A 13,135-nucleotide genomic window follows, 5' to 3' on the forward strand; every position below is an offset into this window, starting at 1 on the left:
GCACGGGTTCAATTCCTGGTCAGGGAACTAAGATCCCACCTCCAAAAAAAGAAAAAGCAGAAATTCAAATACTATAACCACATCCATCAAGTTGATTGTTGGAAACAAATACCTACAGGTCCGTCACAGGTGGGACTGTCCCAGGGGTGCAGTCAGTGGCTTTGTTTTTTTTTTTCCAATTATTTTTGTTTGTTTGCTTTTTATAGTGAAGTAGTGAAACTACTATTGATTTATTTGGCTGCATAGGGTCTTCATTGTGGCATGTAGAATCTTTTGTTGCCACACACAGATACTCTAGCTGTGGCTCGTGAGCTTAGTTGTTCAGAGGCATGTGGATTTTAGTTACCTGACCAGGGATCGAACCCATGACCCCTGCGTTGCAAGGCGGTTTCCCAGCCACTGGACCATCAGGGAAGTCCCATTGGCTTTGTTTTTGTTGTTACTGTTATTGAACTTTGCCAACTCCCCCCCCAAATTACGAATGGAATACAACAGTTGCAGGTAGAAAACAGGGGAAATGCAGTGAGCAGAGAGTAGGAAAGAGCCTCCACCAACCATGACTCCGACAGCCTGGAAGGACCACTGCTGTGTTCCACTGTTTCTTCCTGCTTCCAGTCTGTTTTTCTTCCCTGGGAATGGAATCTTGTTGGCTGTTCTTTTTTTTTTTCAATCATCTTTTTTACTGACGTGTGGTTGATTTACAGCAGCAGACTGATTCAGTTACACGTATATATTGATGCATTCTTTCTTTTTTTTTTTAATTGGGGTTTAGTTGCTTGATGTTGGCTATTCTTTTAAGCATATCATGTGCATACACTGTCAAAATGTGGGAAACCTGGATGAGGAGATGGGCTCTTCCATAGGCACCATGTTCCTGGTGAGCTTAATTTTTAACCCTGGTTACTGGAAGTGAGAAAGAAAATATTCCCTAACTGATGATCTTTGGGGGAAGACAGTTTTGAGTTTCTAGAAGGGTTAAAGGAATGGCTAGACTTCAGAGCTGAGTTCCACTCTGGTTCTGCCACCCACCACTGCGTGACCTTGGATGTGGCACATCACTTGTCCTGGCCCCAGTACCTCATCTGTAAAATTAAACGGGATAATATTTATAAAGTATGCAGAGTCTGGTATACAGTAGGTGCTTAATAAGAAGTAGATTCCTTCTCAGCCCTTTCCCACCAGCACCCACTTCATCCAGCACTCAAATTTACCCAGAACTTCCCTACTTCTACCTATAGTTTATGTAAATTACCCATTTATCCTTCATAAACACAGTACAATGCTGGCAATAGATCCCTATTTTACAGATAAGAAAACTGAGGCCCTCAGAGGTGAAATAAATACTACTCAGCTTTAAAAAACAATGAAATAGGGACTTCCCTGGTGGTCCAGTGGCTAAGACTCAGTGCTCTCAATGCAGGGGATCTGGGTTCAATCCCTGGTCAGGGAACTAGATCACAAATGCTGTAACTAAGATCCAATGCAGCAAAATAAATAAAATAAATTTTAAAAAATAATGAAATAAGGCCATTTGCAGCAACATGGATGGACCTAGAGATGACCATATTAAGTGAAGTAAATCAGACAGAAAAAAGACAAATATCTTATGATATCACTTATACGTGGAATCTAAAAAATAAAGGATACAAATGAACTTACAAAACAGAAACGGACTCATAGACATGAAAAACAAACTTATGGTTACCAAAAGGGATAGCAGGGGAGGATGTAAGTTAGAAGTTTGAGATCAACATATATATATGTCCGCAAAGAGCTGGACACAACTGAAGTGAGATAGCACTCATGCACGCTATATATTTAAAGTAGATAAACAACAAGGGCCTACTGTATAGCACAGAGAATGAAATTCGATATCTGGTAATAACCTATAAAGGAAACAAATCTGCAAAAGAATATATATGTGTATAACTGAATCACTTTGGCGTACAAAAAACTAACACAACACCGTAAATCAACTATGAAAGTGTTAGCCACTCAGTCGTATCCAACTCTTTGCGACTCTATGACTGTAGCCATAGGGTCATTTAAAAAATAACGTCTCTGTCCATGGGATTCTCCAGGCAAGAATACTGGAGTGGGTTGCCATTCCCTTCTCCAGGGGATCTTCCCAACCCAGGGGTTGAACCCAGGTCTCTTGCATTGCAGGCAGATTTTTTACCATCTGAGCCATCAGGGAAATTTTACCTCAATTTAAAAAAATGGTTTAGAAAAGAGGCAAAGTACCTTTTCTAAGATCACATAGCTCAGAAGTAGCAGAGCCAGGTTTCAAGGCCAGATCTCCTAGACAAAAAAGAAAAAGAAGAAATTGTGTGTGTGTGAAGAGACTGTAAGCAGTGTCTCCAAATAGTAATCATTGTCTTTATGTGGTGCAATTATGGGTCATTTATATCTTCTTCTGCATTTTCTAACTTTCTGCTGAAACGATTGTTATAAGACGTTTTAACGATGTTTAATCACAAAGCAGTATAAAAATGATGGTGATGGAGAGGAGAAAGCGAACCAGTCATTTCACTATATATATTAGAAGCTGAAGCCCAGAGAGGTTCAGGGGTCTCCCCGAGGCCTCCCAGCATAGGCTGGGAAGACCCCGAAGCCATTCAAACCCAGACCCTCAGCAGATGCAGATCAGAAAGTGGTCTTTGAACTCCCAGTGTTGATGCTTCTGCTTAACCTGGACCCCAGGAAAGGCACCTCCATCCTCCTCCTAACTTGTTCTTTCCATTAATGGGAAGAGTTGTGCTGTGCTGTGCTTAGTCGATTCAGTCATGTCCAACTCTTTGCGACCCCATGGACTGTAGCCCACCAGGCTCCTCTGTCCATGGGGATTCTCCAGGCAAGAATACTGGAGTTGCCATGCCCTCCTCCAGGGGATATTCCCAACCCAGGGGTCAAACCCAGGTTTCCCGCATTGCAGGCAGACTCTTTACCATCTGAGCCACTAGGGAAGCCCTATGGGAAGAGTTAGGAGATAGTATTACTGACCAGGGTTCTTGGCCTTCCTCAACCAATAGAAACTGACTAGAGGCCAAACAAGGCTTTATTGGGGCTCCTGTGCTGGCTGCTGGCTGCGGGAGGGAGAGAAAACAAGTAACAGATTCCTTTGCTTGCTCCCCCACGCGGGGGTGAACTCATTCCTTATATGGGGTGAGGGTAGAGGTGTGTCCAGGGGTCAGGTTGGAGGGGTGGCTTAGGTGGTCTTCCCATCCCTCTGTGGTGTTGTGTGCAGGGGGCATGCACAATACCCTGCTTTTAATCCCGACACCCACTTTTTGCTCCCAGCTCTTCAGAAATGGCAGCTGGGTGTTTTTGTCTTTTGTATCTGAGGAGCCTGGCAGGCAACAGTCCATGGGATTGCAAAGAGTAGGACACGACTGAGCATGCACACAGTTTATTTTTAATTTTTTGGTTTGCTATCAACGTAAGTTACATTTATTATTATTGCAATGTTTGCTAGGCAGTGTTTTGGGTCCTTTCAACTACTTGGAGAAGCATTCATTCGTTCATTCTAACTGGAATCAGTTTGTCTGGGTCCAAGTCTCCAGCTCTGGCACCTGTATATATTCTGTCTCTGCATCCTCTTTCCTTATCTGTATAATGATAGGAAATAAAACCAGTAGGGTTGTTGCCACGATTAAATGAGACAAAGGCACCAAAGAGCACCTTGTAAATGTCGTAGAAGGAAACTTACTGAGGGTCACAGGGCAGCTGCGTCCTTCCTGTCTTGGAGATCGTCATTTTAGCTGGGGACCCAGGTGGTTCCAAGTGTGCGCCGGACGATCACGGGGGAGGGGGTGGGGAGGAGAGGTGGGTGGGGAGGGACGAGGCATGGAGCAGACATGTCTCTGGTAGCACAGATGAAAGAATATGCAAAAGCTGGAGCTTGAAAGCCAAAAGTTGACTTGATTCCCGGGGCTTTTACCAGGTACCGAGGTGACATTGGACTCACATTTTAAAGAACTCGCCTTTTCCACCACTTCTTTACTGTGTGTGTATTCCAGCGCCTGAATTGCTTGAGAGTTTTTCCCAGCTGCCTGTGTGTAGGGGATTGCTATCCTGGAATTGTTCTACTCCAGTCGGGGGAGCTGGGGAGCCTCGAGATTCTTTTAAACTCTCGGGCCGCAAGCTCCGGGCGCCCAAGGTCAGCGGTGGCTGCGCGGCTGGCTGCCGGCTGGGCTGGGGGAGGTGGACGAGGACGGGACACGGGTGGGAGAGGGCGGGGTCCGCGTCCAGTCCCGGGACAGGAGACGGAAGGCGGGGCCCGGTCGGGGGGCGGGGCCTGCCCGGAAGGCGGAGCCTCCTTGGTGGGGGCGGGGCCTGGCGGGAGCTCTGCCCCCTGACACTCGCGTGCCGGACGCTTTTCGGGATGGAGGAAGCCAGACGCAGAGTTGGGCTGCTGCAGGCTGACGCGCCGCTCGGCCCGAGGCTCTCTAGGACAGCGCCTCCGCCTCCCTGTCGCGACCTGGCCGGGCCCCAGGACCGGAGTCTGCTTCACGGGGTTCGAGGGAGCATGCTCTGCGTCCCAAGAGCAGCCTGGTGAGCCGCAGGACGGTCAACATGAGCCCTGCCAAGTGCAAGGTCTGTTCCCCTGACCGCAAAGTAAAGTAAGTCTTCAAGTATAATGACCGTTATCTTTTATAAGCTTGTGCCGAGTCCCTCCCACCCCACCCCCAACTCCCCGCCCCGAGTAAAGACCAGCTGCACCACCCCGTCTTCCCTGCCCCCACCCAAAGAAACGCCGGCTTCAGTTTGGCGGCTGGGGAGATGGAGCCCTCCTCGAAGACGCTAGCTTGGCTTGGCATTTGAAGCGGAGACGGTTTTGGCAGTGATGTTGGTTGGAAGAGGCAGCGCAGGAGCGCACAGGTTCCTCTGGTTGACAGGTTGGCGGAGGCCTTAGCCTTGATAAAGATGATGGTTGCACACGGCAGGTGTTTTTGAAGCCTCGTGATCGTGAAGCCCAGGGGGAAACTCACGTGCCCCTGGGCAGGCATCCCATCTAAGGTTGTTTGCTAAGCAGATGAGCGCTGGCATTTCTGTGCCTGAGTCCTTCTTGGTGCCAACTTGTTTGATCTCATTTCTTTTTTTGTCTCATTTTAATTGCATTTTAAAAAATTACCAGTGATGCTAATTATGTTCGTTGTTCAAAATTCAGAAAATTATGGATAAGCGAAAAAGGAAGAACGAACTCATCGGTACTTCTGCCCCATGTTTGATCTTTATTAACAGTTGCTGTATAGTCTTGCAGCCTTTTTGTGTGTGTGCAGATGTGTTTTAATTTATGAACTTGAATCATACTGAACATACTATATCATAACTCACATTTTCATTTTGTATCTCATTCTTTTATAAATATTCTACCACCAGGCTCAGCAGACTGTGGCCCACAGTTTGTTTTTGTGTACCCTGTGAGCAGAGAATAGTTTTTACCTTTCTTTCCTTCTTTATCTATCTACCCTGGGTCTTAGTTGAGGCACATGAGGTGTTTTAGCTGTAGCATGTAGGATCTAGTTCCATGACCAGAGATCGAACTTGGGCCCCTGCAATGGGAGCGCGGAGTCTTAGCCACTGGACCACCAGGGAAGTCCCAAGAATAGTTTATAACTTTCGAATGGCTGAAACAAATCAAAAGAAGAATACTATTTGGTGAGTTGTGAAAATTACATGAAGTTCAGATTTCAGTGTCTACAAATAAGGTTTTATTGGAACATGGCCACACTGTGTATCATATATAGCTGTTTTTGTGCTTCAAGGGCAGAGGTTAGTACTGGAATAGAGACTGTCTAGACTCTAAAACCCAAAGCATTTACTATCCAGTCCTGGACAGAAAACATTTGCCCACCCTTGTTCTGCAACATGCAGAAGGGGTCCATTGTGTTCCTTTAAATGGATACACTTTAAAATGTATAAATAATCTCCTACAAAGAGTGGCTATTTGGGCTCTTTCTCCCTTTTTCTTATTATAACCAACACAGCAAAAAACAGCCTCATAGCTAAGTCTCTGTCACTTATTCTTTTCCCAAGATATATCCATCTGGCCCATAAACATTCTTTGAATATCTCCTGAGTGTAAGTTCTGTATCTAGAAGCAGGAAGGGACCCAGAAATGTTTGGGAAACCTGAGCTCTGCCTTCTGGGAACTCTTGATCTAGTGGGGGAAGCAGGTGTTTTCTTAATAATTCAAAATCAAGGCCCCCTGGGGCAACAGTAATTAAGTGCTTCCTTTATGAGGTGCTTTCTGGATGCCAGACTGAACTCTGTATGTGTGAGCTCATGCCAGATCTGCATCACCACCATGGGACACTCAGTGGGTGCTGTCACCCCCATTTTACAGATGAGGAAACTGAGGCTGTCGGGGCTGGTGAGAGGATAATCAGGATTCATACGCAGGCTGTTGTGCAAAGGGCTCTCCATGGGCAGCCATGTTCTAATGCTTGATGTGCTTGAGCAGACTCTAAATGTCAGCCCTTCCTCATGTTGAACTAGTCAGAAGACTAAAAGGACTTGGCTGGCAACTAGTGATTGTGGCTGGTGAGCATAGCACGGAAGTAAAGACTCCTGGAGCCAGAAGAACCTCAGTGGTTGTTGAGTTTCTCAGCTATGGGCTTCAGAGAGAGCAAGAGACATGTCCCAGACATGCGGCCACTCCTCCAGGAGGGAGGCTGACCCTCCAGTTTTTTGGTCCTTGCACAGAGCAGACTGTCAGAGCCTTCAGAGAGGCTTGGAGGGCTCAGAGGGTGTCTGAGCAGAGGGCCCGCAAAAGGGCAGGGATCCCGGATTTGGGTCACGGTCATTCTTGTGCACTAAGTTTTTTGGGGAGTATGGGAATCACATTTCTTCCACATTTGGAGCCCTAATCTAACCTGTCTGGCCCAAACACTCAAATCCTAGAGTAACAAAAGCAGGTCAGGTGGTCTGGAAAGGATACATTTTTTTCCCCTATTACCACAAAAAGTTTAGCCTGAAACTCTTTCTTTTTCTGGCTGCACTGGGTTTTCATTGCGGCATGCAGGATCTAGTTCCCCGACCAGGGATTGAACCTGGGCCCCTGCATTGGGAGGGTGGAGTCTTAACCTCAGGTACCATCAGGGAAGTCCCTAACCTGTAACTTTTGTTGTTTATTGTTGTTCAATCGCTAAGTCATGTCTGACTCCTTGCAACCCCATGGATTGCAGTGTGCCATGCTTCCATGTCCTTCACTATCTCCTGGACTTTGCTCAGACTCACGTCCACTGAGTTGTTGATGCCATACAACCACACCTTAATCCAAAAGAATAGCTTTCACAAACACTTTGATCCAAAGGAATGAACTTGCAAGAAATTGGAATTGTCCTGGCAAGTTCAGAAGGCCATGTGATCACAGTGTATATAATAATGAAAGCGAAAAGTAAAAGTGAAGTTGCTCAGTTGTGTCTGACTCTTTGCGACCCCATGGACTGTAGCTTACCAGGCTCTTCTGTCCATGGGGTTTTCCAGGCAAACATGTTGGAGTGGGTTGCCATTTCCTTCTCCAGGAGATCTTCCCAACCCAGAGATCAAACCTGGGTCTCCTGCATTGCAGGCAGATGCTTTACCATCTGAGCCACTATGAAGGTGCTTTCTTGGGTCATTGCATGGTTCCTTTGTTAGCTTAGAGTCGCTAAAAAGATGGAGATAGACAGCCCCACTCTGCCACTGAGCTATGTAACCTTTAGCAAGTGTCATCCACCCTCTGAACCTTGGTTTCCTCATCTGTCCCTGAGGCTGATCCTAACTGGACTTTCCAGGCTTCTTATGCACAGAACTTGGGGTCTTGAGTGCTGTCCTGAGTCAGCACAGACATTTGCACAGCTGACAACAGTGATGACAGGATTCAGTTGCAAAAGAGGCCTGGGGAGTCACAAGGTGCTTGGGATCCTGTCCTGAAGGCCTAGATGATCTACTGAGGAGCCAGAACTAGCAGGAAGGCAAGGTCCCAAATGGAGCCAGCATCCTTTGGTGTGCAAACAGGACTAGAGTTCAGAGAACAGGTGAATGAATGTGGGTCAGAATGGTTGGAGAAGAGCTTCTCAAGAGGAGTCTTGAGTGGAATAGAATGAAATAAAGTTGAGGACCATGAGGCAGAAGAATCTGGTCTTCAATGAGCCCCACAATACCCCATGATGACATCACTGCTAAGGGAATCCGGCTCAGCACCACAGCCAGCTGCCCATGTTGACCTGTTGATTGTTGGTCTGCAGGTGGGTCTCATTCCTGCCTCGTGCACATTAGAATTTCCTGGGGGGCTTTTGAAAAATGTAGATGCCTCAATGCCTCAACTCCTAGGGATACTGACTGATTAGTAGTCCGGGCATCAGTTTTTGGGGGGATGGGGCTGTGCTGGGTCTTTGTTGTGGCATGTGCATAGGCTTCTCTTTAGTTTTGATGCATGAGCTTCTCTTATTGCGGAGTTGGGCTTCTCATTGTAGAGGGCCAGCTTCTCTAGTTGTGGCGCATGGGCTCTAGAGTGAGCGGGACCTCTGGTTGCCCCATGACTTATGGGGTGTTAGTTCTTTAGCCAGGGATCACACCATCCCCTGCATTGGAAGGCGAATTCTTAACCACTGGACAACCAGGGAAGTCCCCCATTAAGATTGTGAATGTTTGCATCTTATCAGGAGCCAAAGCACAAAGTGTGGAAACAACTTTTCCATGACTCTCCAGGTCGTAAGTAGTAGATTCTGATTCAAAGCCTGGAAGGTTGGCTTTAGTCTGCTGGGATCTCTCAGCGGTGGCACTGTTGACATTTGGGGCCCTGCAGATGGTGACTGCAGCCACGAAATTGAAAGACATCTGCTCCTTGAAAGGAAAGCCATGACAAGCCTAGACAGCGTATTAAAAAGCAGATGGGATGGGGAGGGAGGTGGGTGGGGGGTCCAGGAAGGGGAACACATGTAAACCCATGGCTGATTCATGTCAATGTATGGCAAAAACTATTACAATATTGTAAAGTAATTAGCCCCCAACTAAAATAAATAAATTTATAAAAAAAAAAAAAAATCAGAGCCATCACTTTGCTGACAACAGTCCATATGGTCAAAGCTATGGTTTTTCCAGTAGTCATGTACAGATGTGAGAGTTGGACCATAAAGAAGGCTGAACCCTGAAGAACTGATGCTTTCAAGCTGTGGTGCTGGAGAAGCCTCTTGAGAATCCCTTGGACTGCAAGAAGATCAAACCAGTCAATTCTAAAGGAAGTCAACCCTGAATATTCATTGGAAGAACTGATGCTGAAGCTCCAATACTTTGGCCACCTGATGCAAAGAGTTGACTCATTGGAAAAGACCCTGATGCTGGAAAAGATTGAGGGCAGGAGGAGAAGGAGATGGTAGAGGATGAGATGGTTGGATGGCATCTCCGACTCAACGGACATGAGTTAGAGCAAACTCTGGGAGATGGTGAAGGACAGGGAAGCCTGGCATGCTGCAGTCCATGGGATCACAAAGGGTCGGACACAACTTAGTGACTGAACAACAGTCTTCGTGGGGGGCTTTGCAGGATGTTGAGAAGCATCCTTGGCTTTTATCCACTAGATGCCAGGAGCACATTCCACGTTGTGACGCCCAAAAATGTCTGCAGACATTGCTGTGTGTCCCCAAGGGAGCAAGGTTGCACCCAGTTGAGAACCCTGGCTTACAAAATTGTGTCTCAGATGTAAGTGCTTATTTTTCAAAGTCCAGGCCATAGAGTTACTTCCATTGATCTTGGATGGCTTTCTGCCTTGAAATTAGCTTCCGGGGGTCAGGTAGAGTTGGACTGGAAGCCCAGCTCTGCCACCTGCCAGCTGTGTGACTTGAGGTCCATGGGCCTCTCTGAGCCTTGTGAGGAGGAGATGATAGCCTCCCCTGTGTAAGGCTCTGGGGGTTCAGGGAGGCACCCTGGGGGCCCAATCTATGGCGACACTTGAGGATGTTTATTCCTTCCTTCCCCGTGCAGTCCTGCCTGGTCTCATGCCTGGGTAGCTGACGGTGTTTGGTGTTTCGCTGACAGCTCTCTTGCATAGCTGACTGCACCTGAAGCCATTTCCAAAGTCACCGTGGAGTATTTCAGCCCCCACACTTGTCTTGGAACAAATGCTAGCCAAAGGTCAGCCCCCCAGAGCTAATGTGATTGGCCTCCAGCTTCGTCAGAAATGGATTAAAAATAGGCACCGGCCCTGAGGCTGGCCCCAAAGCAAAGCCACATCAGCAGCACTGTGTGTTCACCCACCTACTTTGCTGTGATGGTTTTGGGGCCTGCCTGATGGAGGGGCTGTGTCACCAGTTTTGAGATCAAAATGGCGGCCATGAATGGTTTTCCCCAGGTCACAGAAAGGTGTTTTTCTAGCGGTTGAGTTTTTTCTTTGTTGCAGTTTAGGTCAAATTGCTGAGTTTTAAGGTTGTGTGTATAAATATGGGATGTCTCAGATTTTCTGAAGCCAGAGGATCAAGCTAGCCAGTCAGGGAAGACCATGGACAGAGTGGGGAGAGTGAGTGGTTGGGTAGGAGGCCCTGGGAAGAGGAGCAGCCTGATGCCTTTCTTGGTTAGATGGGGAGATCAGTAGCCCCTGATTCTCTTGGCATCATTGCACTGAAATAACAGAGTTTTCCGTGCACCCAGTGCTGACTTTTACTTTCTATCAGTTCAGTTCAGTTCAGTCACTCAGTCATGTCCGAGTCTTTGCGACCCCATGGACTGCAGCACGCCAGGCTTCCCTGTCCATCGCCAACTCCCGGAGCTCGCTCAAACTCATGTCCATCGAGTCGGTGATGCCATCCAACCATCTCATCCTCTGTCGTCCCCTTCTCCTCCTGCCTTCAACTTTCCCTCCATCAGGGTCTTTTCCAGTGAGTCAGTTCTTCGCATCAGGTGGCCAAAGTACTGGAGCTTCAGCTTCAGCATCTGTCCTTCCAATGAATATTCAGGACTGATTTCCTTCAGGATTGACTGGTTTGATCTCCTTGCAGTCCAAGAAACTCTCAAGAGTCTTCTCCAACACCACAGTTCAAAAGCATCAATTCTTCAGCGCTCAGCTTTCTTTTTGGTCCAACTCTCACATCCACACATGACCACTGGAAAATGTACTAGCTTGTTTAATCCTCACAATCCCGTGAGGTACGTGTTATTATCCTCACTTTATAGTGGAGGCTACTGAGTGCCTTACCCGATGGAAACCAAAACGACCATGGCTTTCAGCATCCCTGTTACAAAGTTAATAGCTTTCTCTTCTTACTGAAAATAATAATAGCATGACGGAAAATTTAACGAATGTAGGCAAAGAGAAGAAAACAGGAACGACTCATTGTTCAACCACTGTGAGAAAACTGCCCATTTTGGTGTCTGTTTCCCTACATGAGGGGTCTGCAAATGACGGCACTGAGGCCAAAATGCCTGTTTTCTAAAGCAGGGGTCCCCAAACTCTGGGATCTAACGCCCGATGATCTGAGGCGGAGCTGATGTAATAATAATAGAAATAAGGTGCATAATAAATGTCATGTGCTTGAGTCATCCTGAAACCATCCCTCCCCCCTGCCCTGTCTGTGGAAAAATTATCTTCCACAAAACCGATCCCTGGTGCCAAAAGGTTGGGGACTGCTGTTTTAAAGAAATAAAAACAGGCTGTTGTTCAGTAAAAACTGCTTGCTGGTTCATGGAATGTAATTCTGATGAAAGCCCTGTCCACATTTGCAAGATGATATTGACCTCCAGAGTCCTTTTCCAAGTCCTGTTTCATTTTAGAACTTCAATCCTAGGAGGTGTTAGAAGAGAAGCTGCTTGCAATTTATGGGACGCAGGAAGGCCAGCTCAAGGGCCGGAAATCACTTGTCCATTTGTTTGTTCTTTCAGGCAGCGTGCAAAAGCCCAGTTGAACTAAGAAAGTCTTCATTGAAAAATACAAGTCCTCTTATGGTGTAGCCTCACGCCCTCATGATGGGTTTCTGTCATTCATTTCTGGTTTTGTTCCCTGGCCTGGAAGTCTGTTTTTTCATTTCTGATAGGCAGAGCCTGGAGAGGGTGAGGGGGACAGACTGTAGGTTTGTATTAGGCTTTCCCCACAGGGAACTCTCCTGGATGCAAAGACTTTATATAGCAGAAAATGCCCACACCCAGCATTTCCTGGTGTGATGGCAAGAGCTCCAGTCTTGTTTACTTGCTGGGTTATTGCCTGGCTGGGTCTCAGTTTGCCCATCTGTAAAATGGGATCTCTTTCCCATTTTCCCATCGGCTTATTGGCCTACAGCTTTGCTGTTCCAATAGCTTGCTGGCAGTGTTCCTTAAGACCTGTCAGTTCTTCACCAAAACTTTTTGGCCCCTCAGACCCACTCAGCCCCGCCCTCCCAAGATGACTAGTGACAGAGTTCCTGGACATGTCCCTGGGTGGCAAACCTCTAACTTAATGCCTGGCAGGCGGCTGTCTCCCTGCTTGAATAGCCTGTTGGTGGGATGAGAGAGAATGGGCAGAATGCCTGATTCTGCGCCTGTTTAAACCTCACCAAATGACAATAAAGAGCTTTTCCTTTTAAATTTTATTTGTTTATTTTTGGCCGCACTGGGTCTTCATTGCTGTGTGCGTACTTTCTTAGTTGTGGTCAGTGGAGGCTACTCTCTAGTTGCGGTGAGCAGGCTTCTCGTCGCAGTGGCTTCTCTTGTTGGGAGCACGGACTCTAGGGTGCTAGGGCTTCAGTAGTTGCAGGATGTGGGCTCAGTAGTTTTGACCAATGGGCTCTAGAGTGCAGGCTTAGTAATTGTGTCACAAGCTTAGCTGCTCCGCGGCATGTGGGATCCTTCTGGACCAGGGATCAACCCTGTGTCCCAGCCATTAGCAGGTGGATTCTTCACCATTGGACCACCAGGGAATTCCAAGATTTTTCTTAAAGAGCTGGAAACCCGTCAGGCACTGGCAGAATGGAAGCAGGAGTTAGCAGTGACATTTTGGAAGCTGCAAAGCAGATGAACAAGTAGTCACTGGTTAACAGAACCAAGAGGGCTGAGCCATAAGGCAGCAGTGAGAGAAGCTGAGAACTTGTATCTCAAAGGCACCAGGATCAGCAGCATTGGATGCTTCTGCATCTGGGGACCCCAACATGAAGAGGACAAGGTGAAAGAATCCCAGGTCCCCTCA

The 13,135-nt window shown here is 47.2% G+C and overlaps 1 protein-coding gene across 8 annotated transcripts in view; it reads left to right on the forward strand.

The window, feature by feature from the left end:
* ACACB (acetyl-CoA carboxylase beta) overlaps positions 1-13,135 on the forward strand; it is a 126,923-nt gene that overhangs the window by 30,814 nt on the left and 82,974 nt on the right. For 5 of the 8 annotated variants that reach the window (XR_014069915.1, XR_014069916.1, XR_014069919.1 and 2 more), the window contains exon 1: positions 4,375-4,622. The exons of the other annotated variants lie outside the window; for them this stretch is intronic. Coding sequence is in view for 1 of the 5 variants with exons in the window: in XM_081546024.1 (XP_081402150.1) it covers positions 4,576-4,622 (47 nt within the window). In the remaining 4 variants the exon portion in view is untranslated. Of the gene's footprint in view, positions 1-4,374; positions 4,623-13,135 lie in introns of those variants that run through there. 8 annotated transcript variants of the gene reach the window in all.

The sequence above is a fragment of the Giraffa tippelskirchi genome, chromosome 11, assembly GCF_054371585.1.
Source record: "Giraffa tippelskirchi isolate mGirTip1 chromosome 11, T2T-mGirTip1v1.2.pri, whole genome shotgun sequence".
Lineage (NCBI taxonomy): Eukaryota > Metazoa > Chordata > Mammalia > Artiodactyla > Giraffidae > Giraffa > Giraffa tippelskirchi.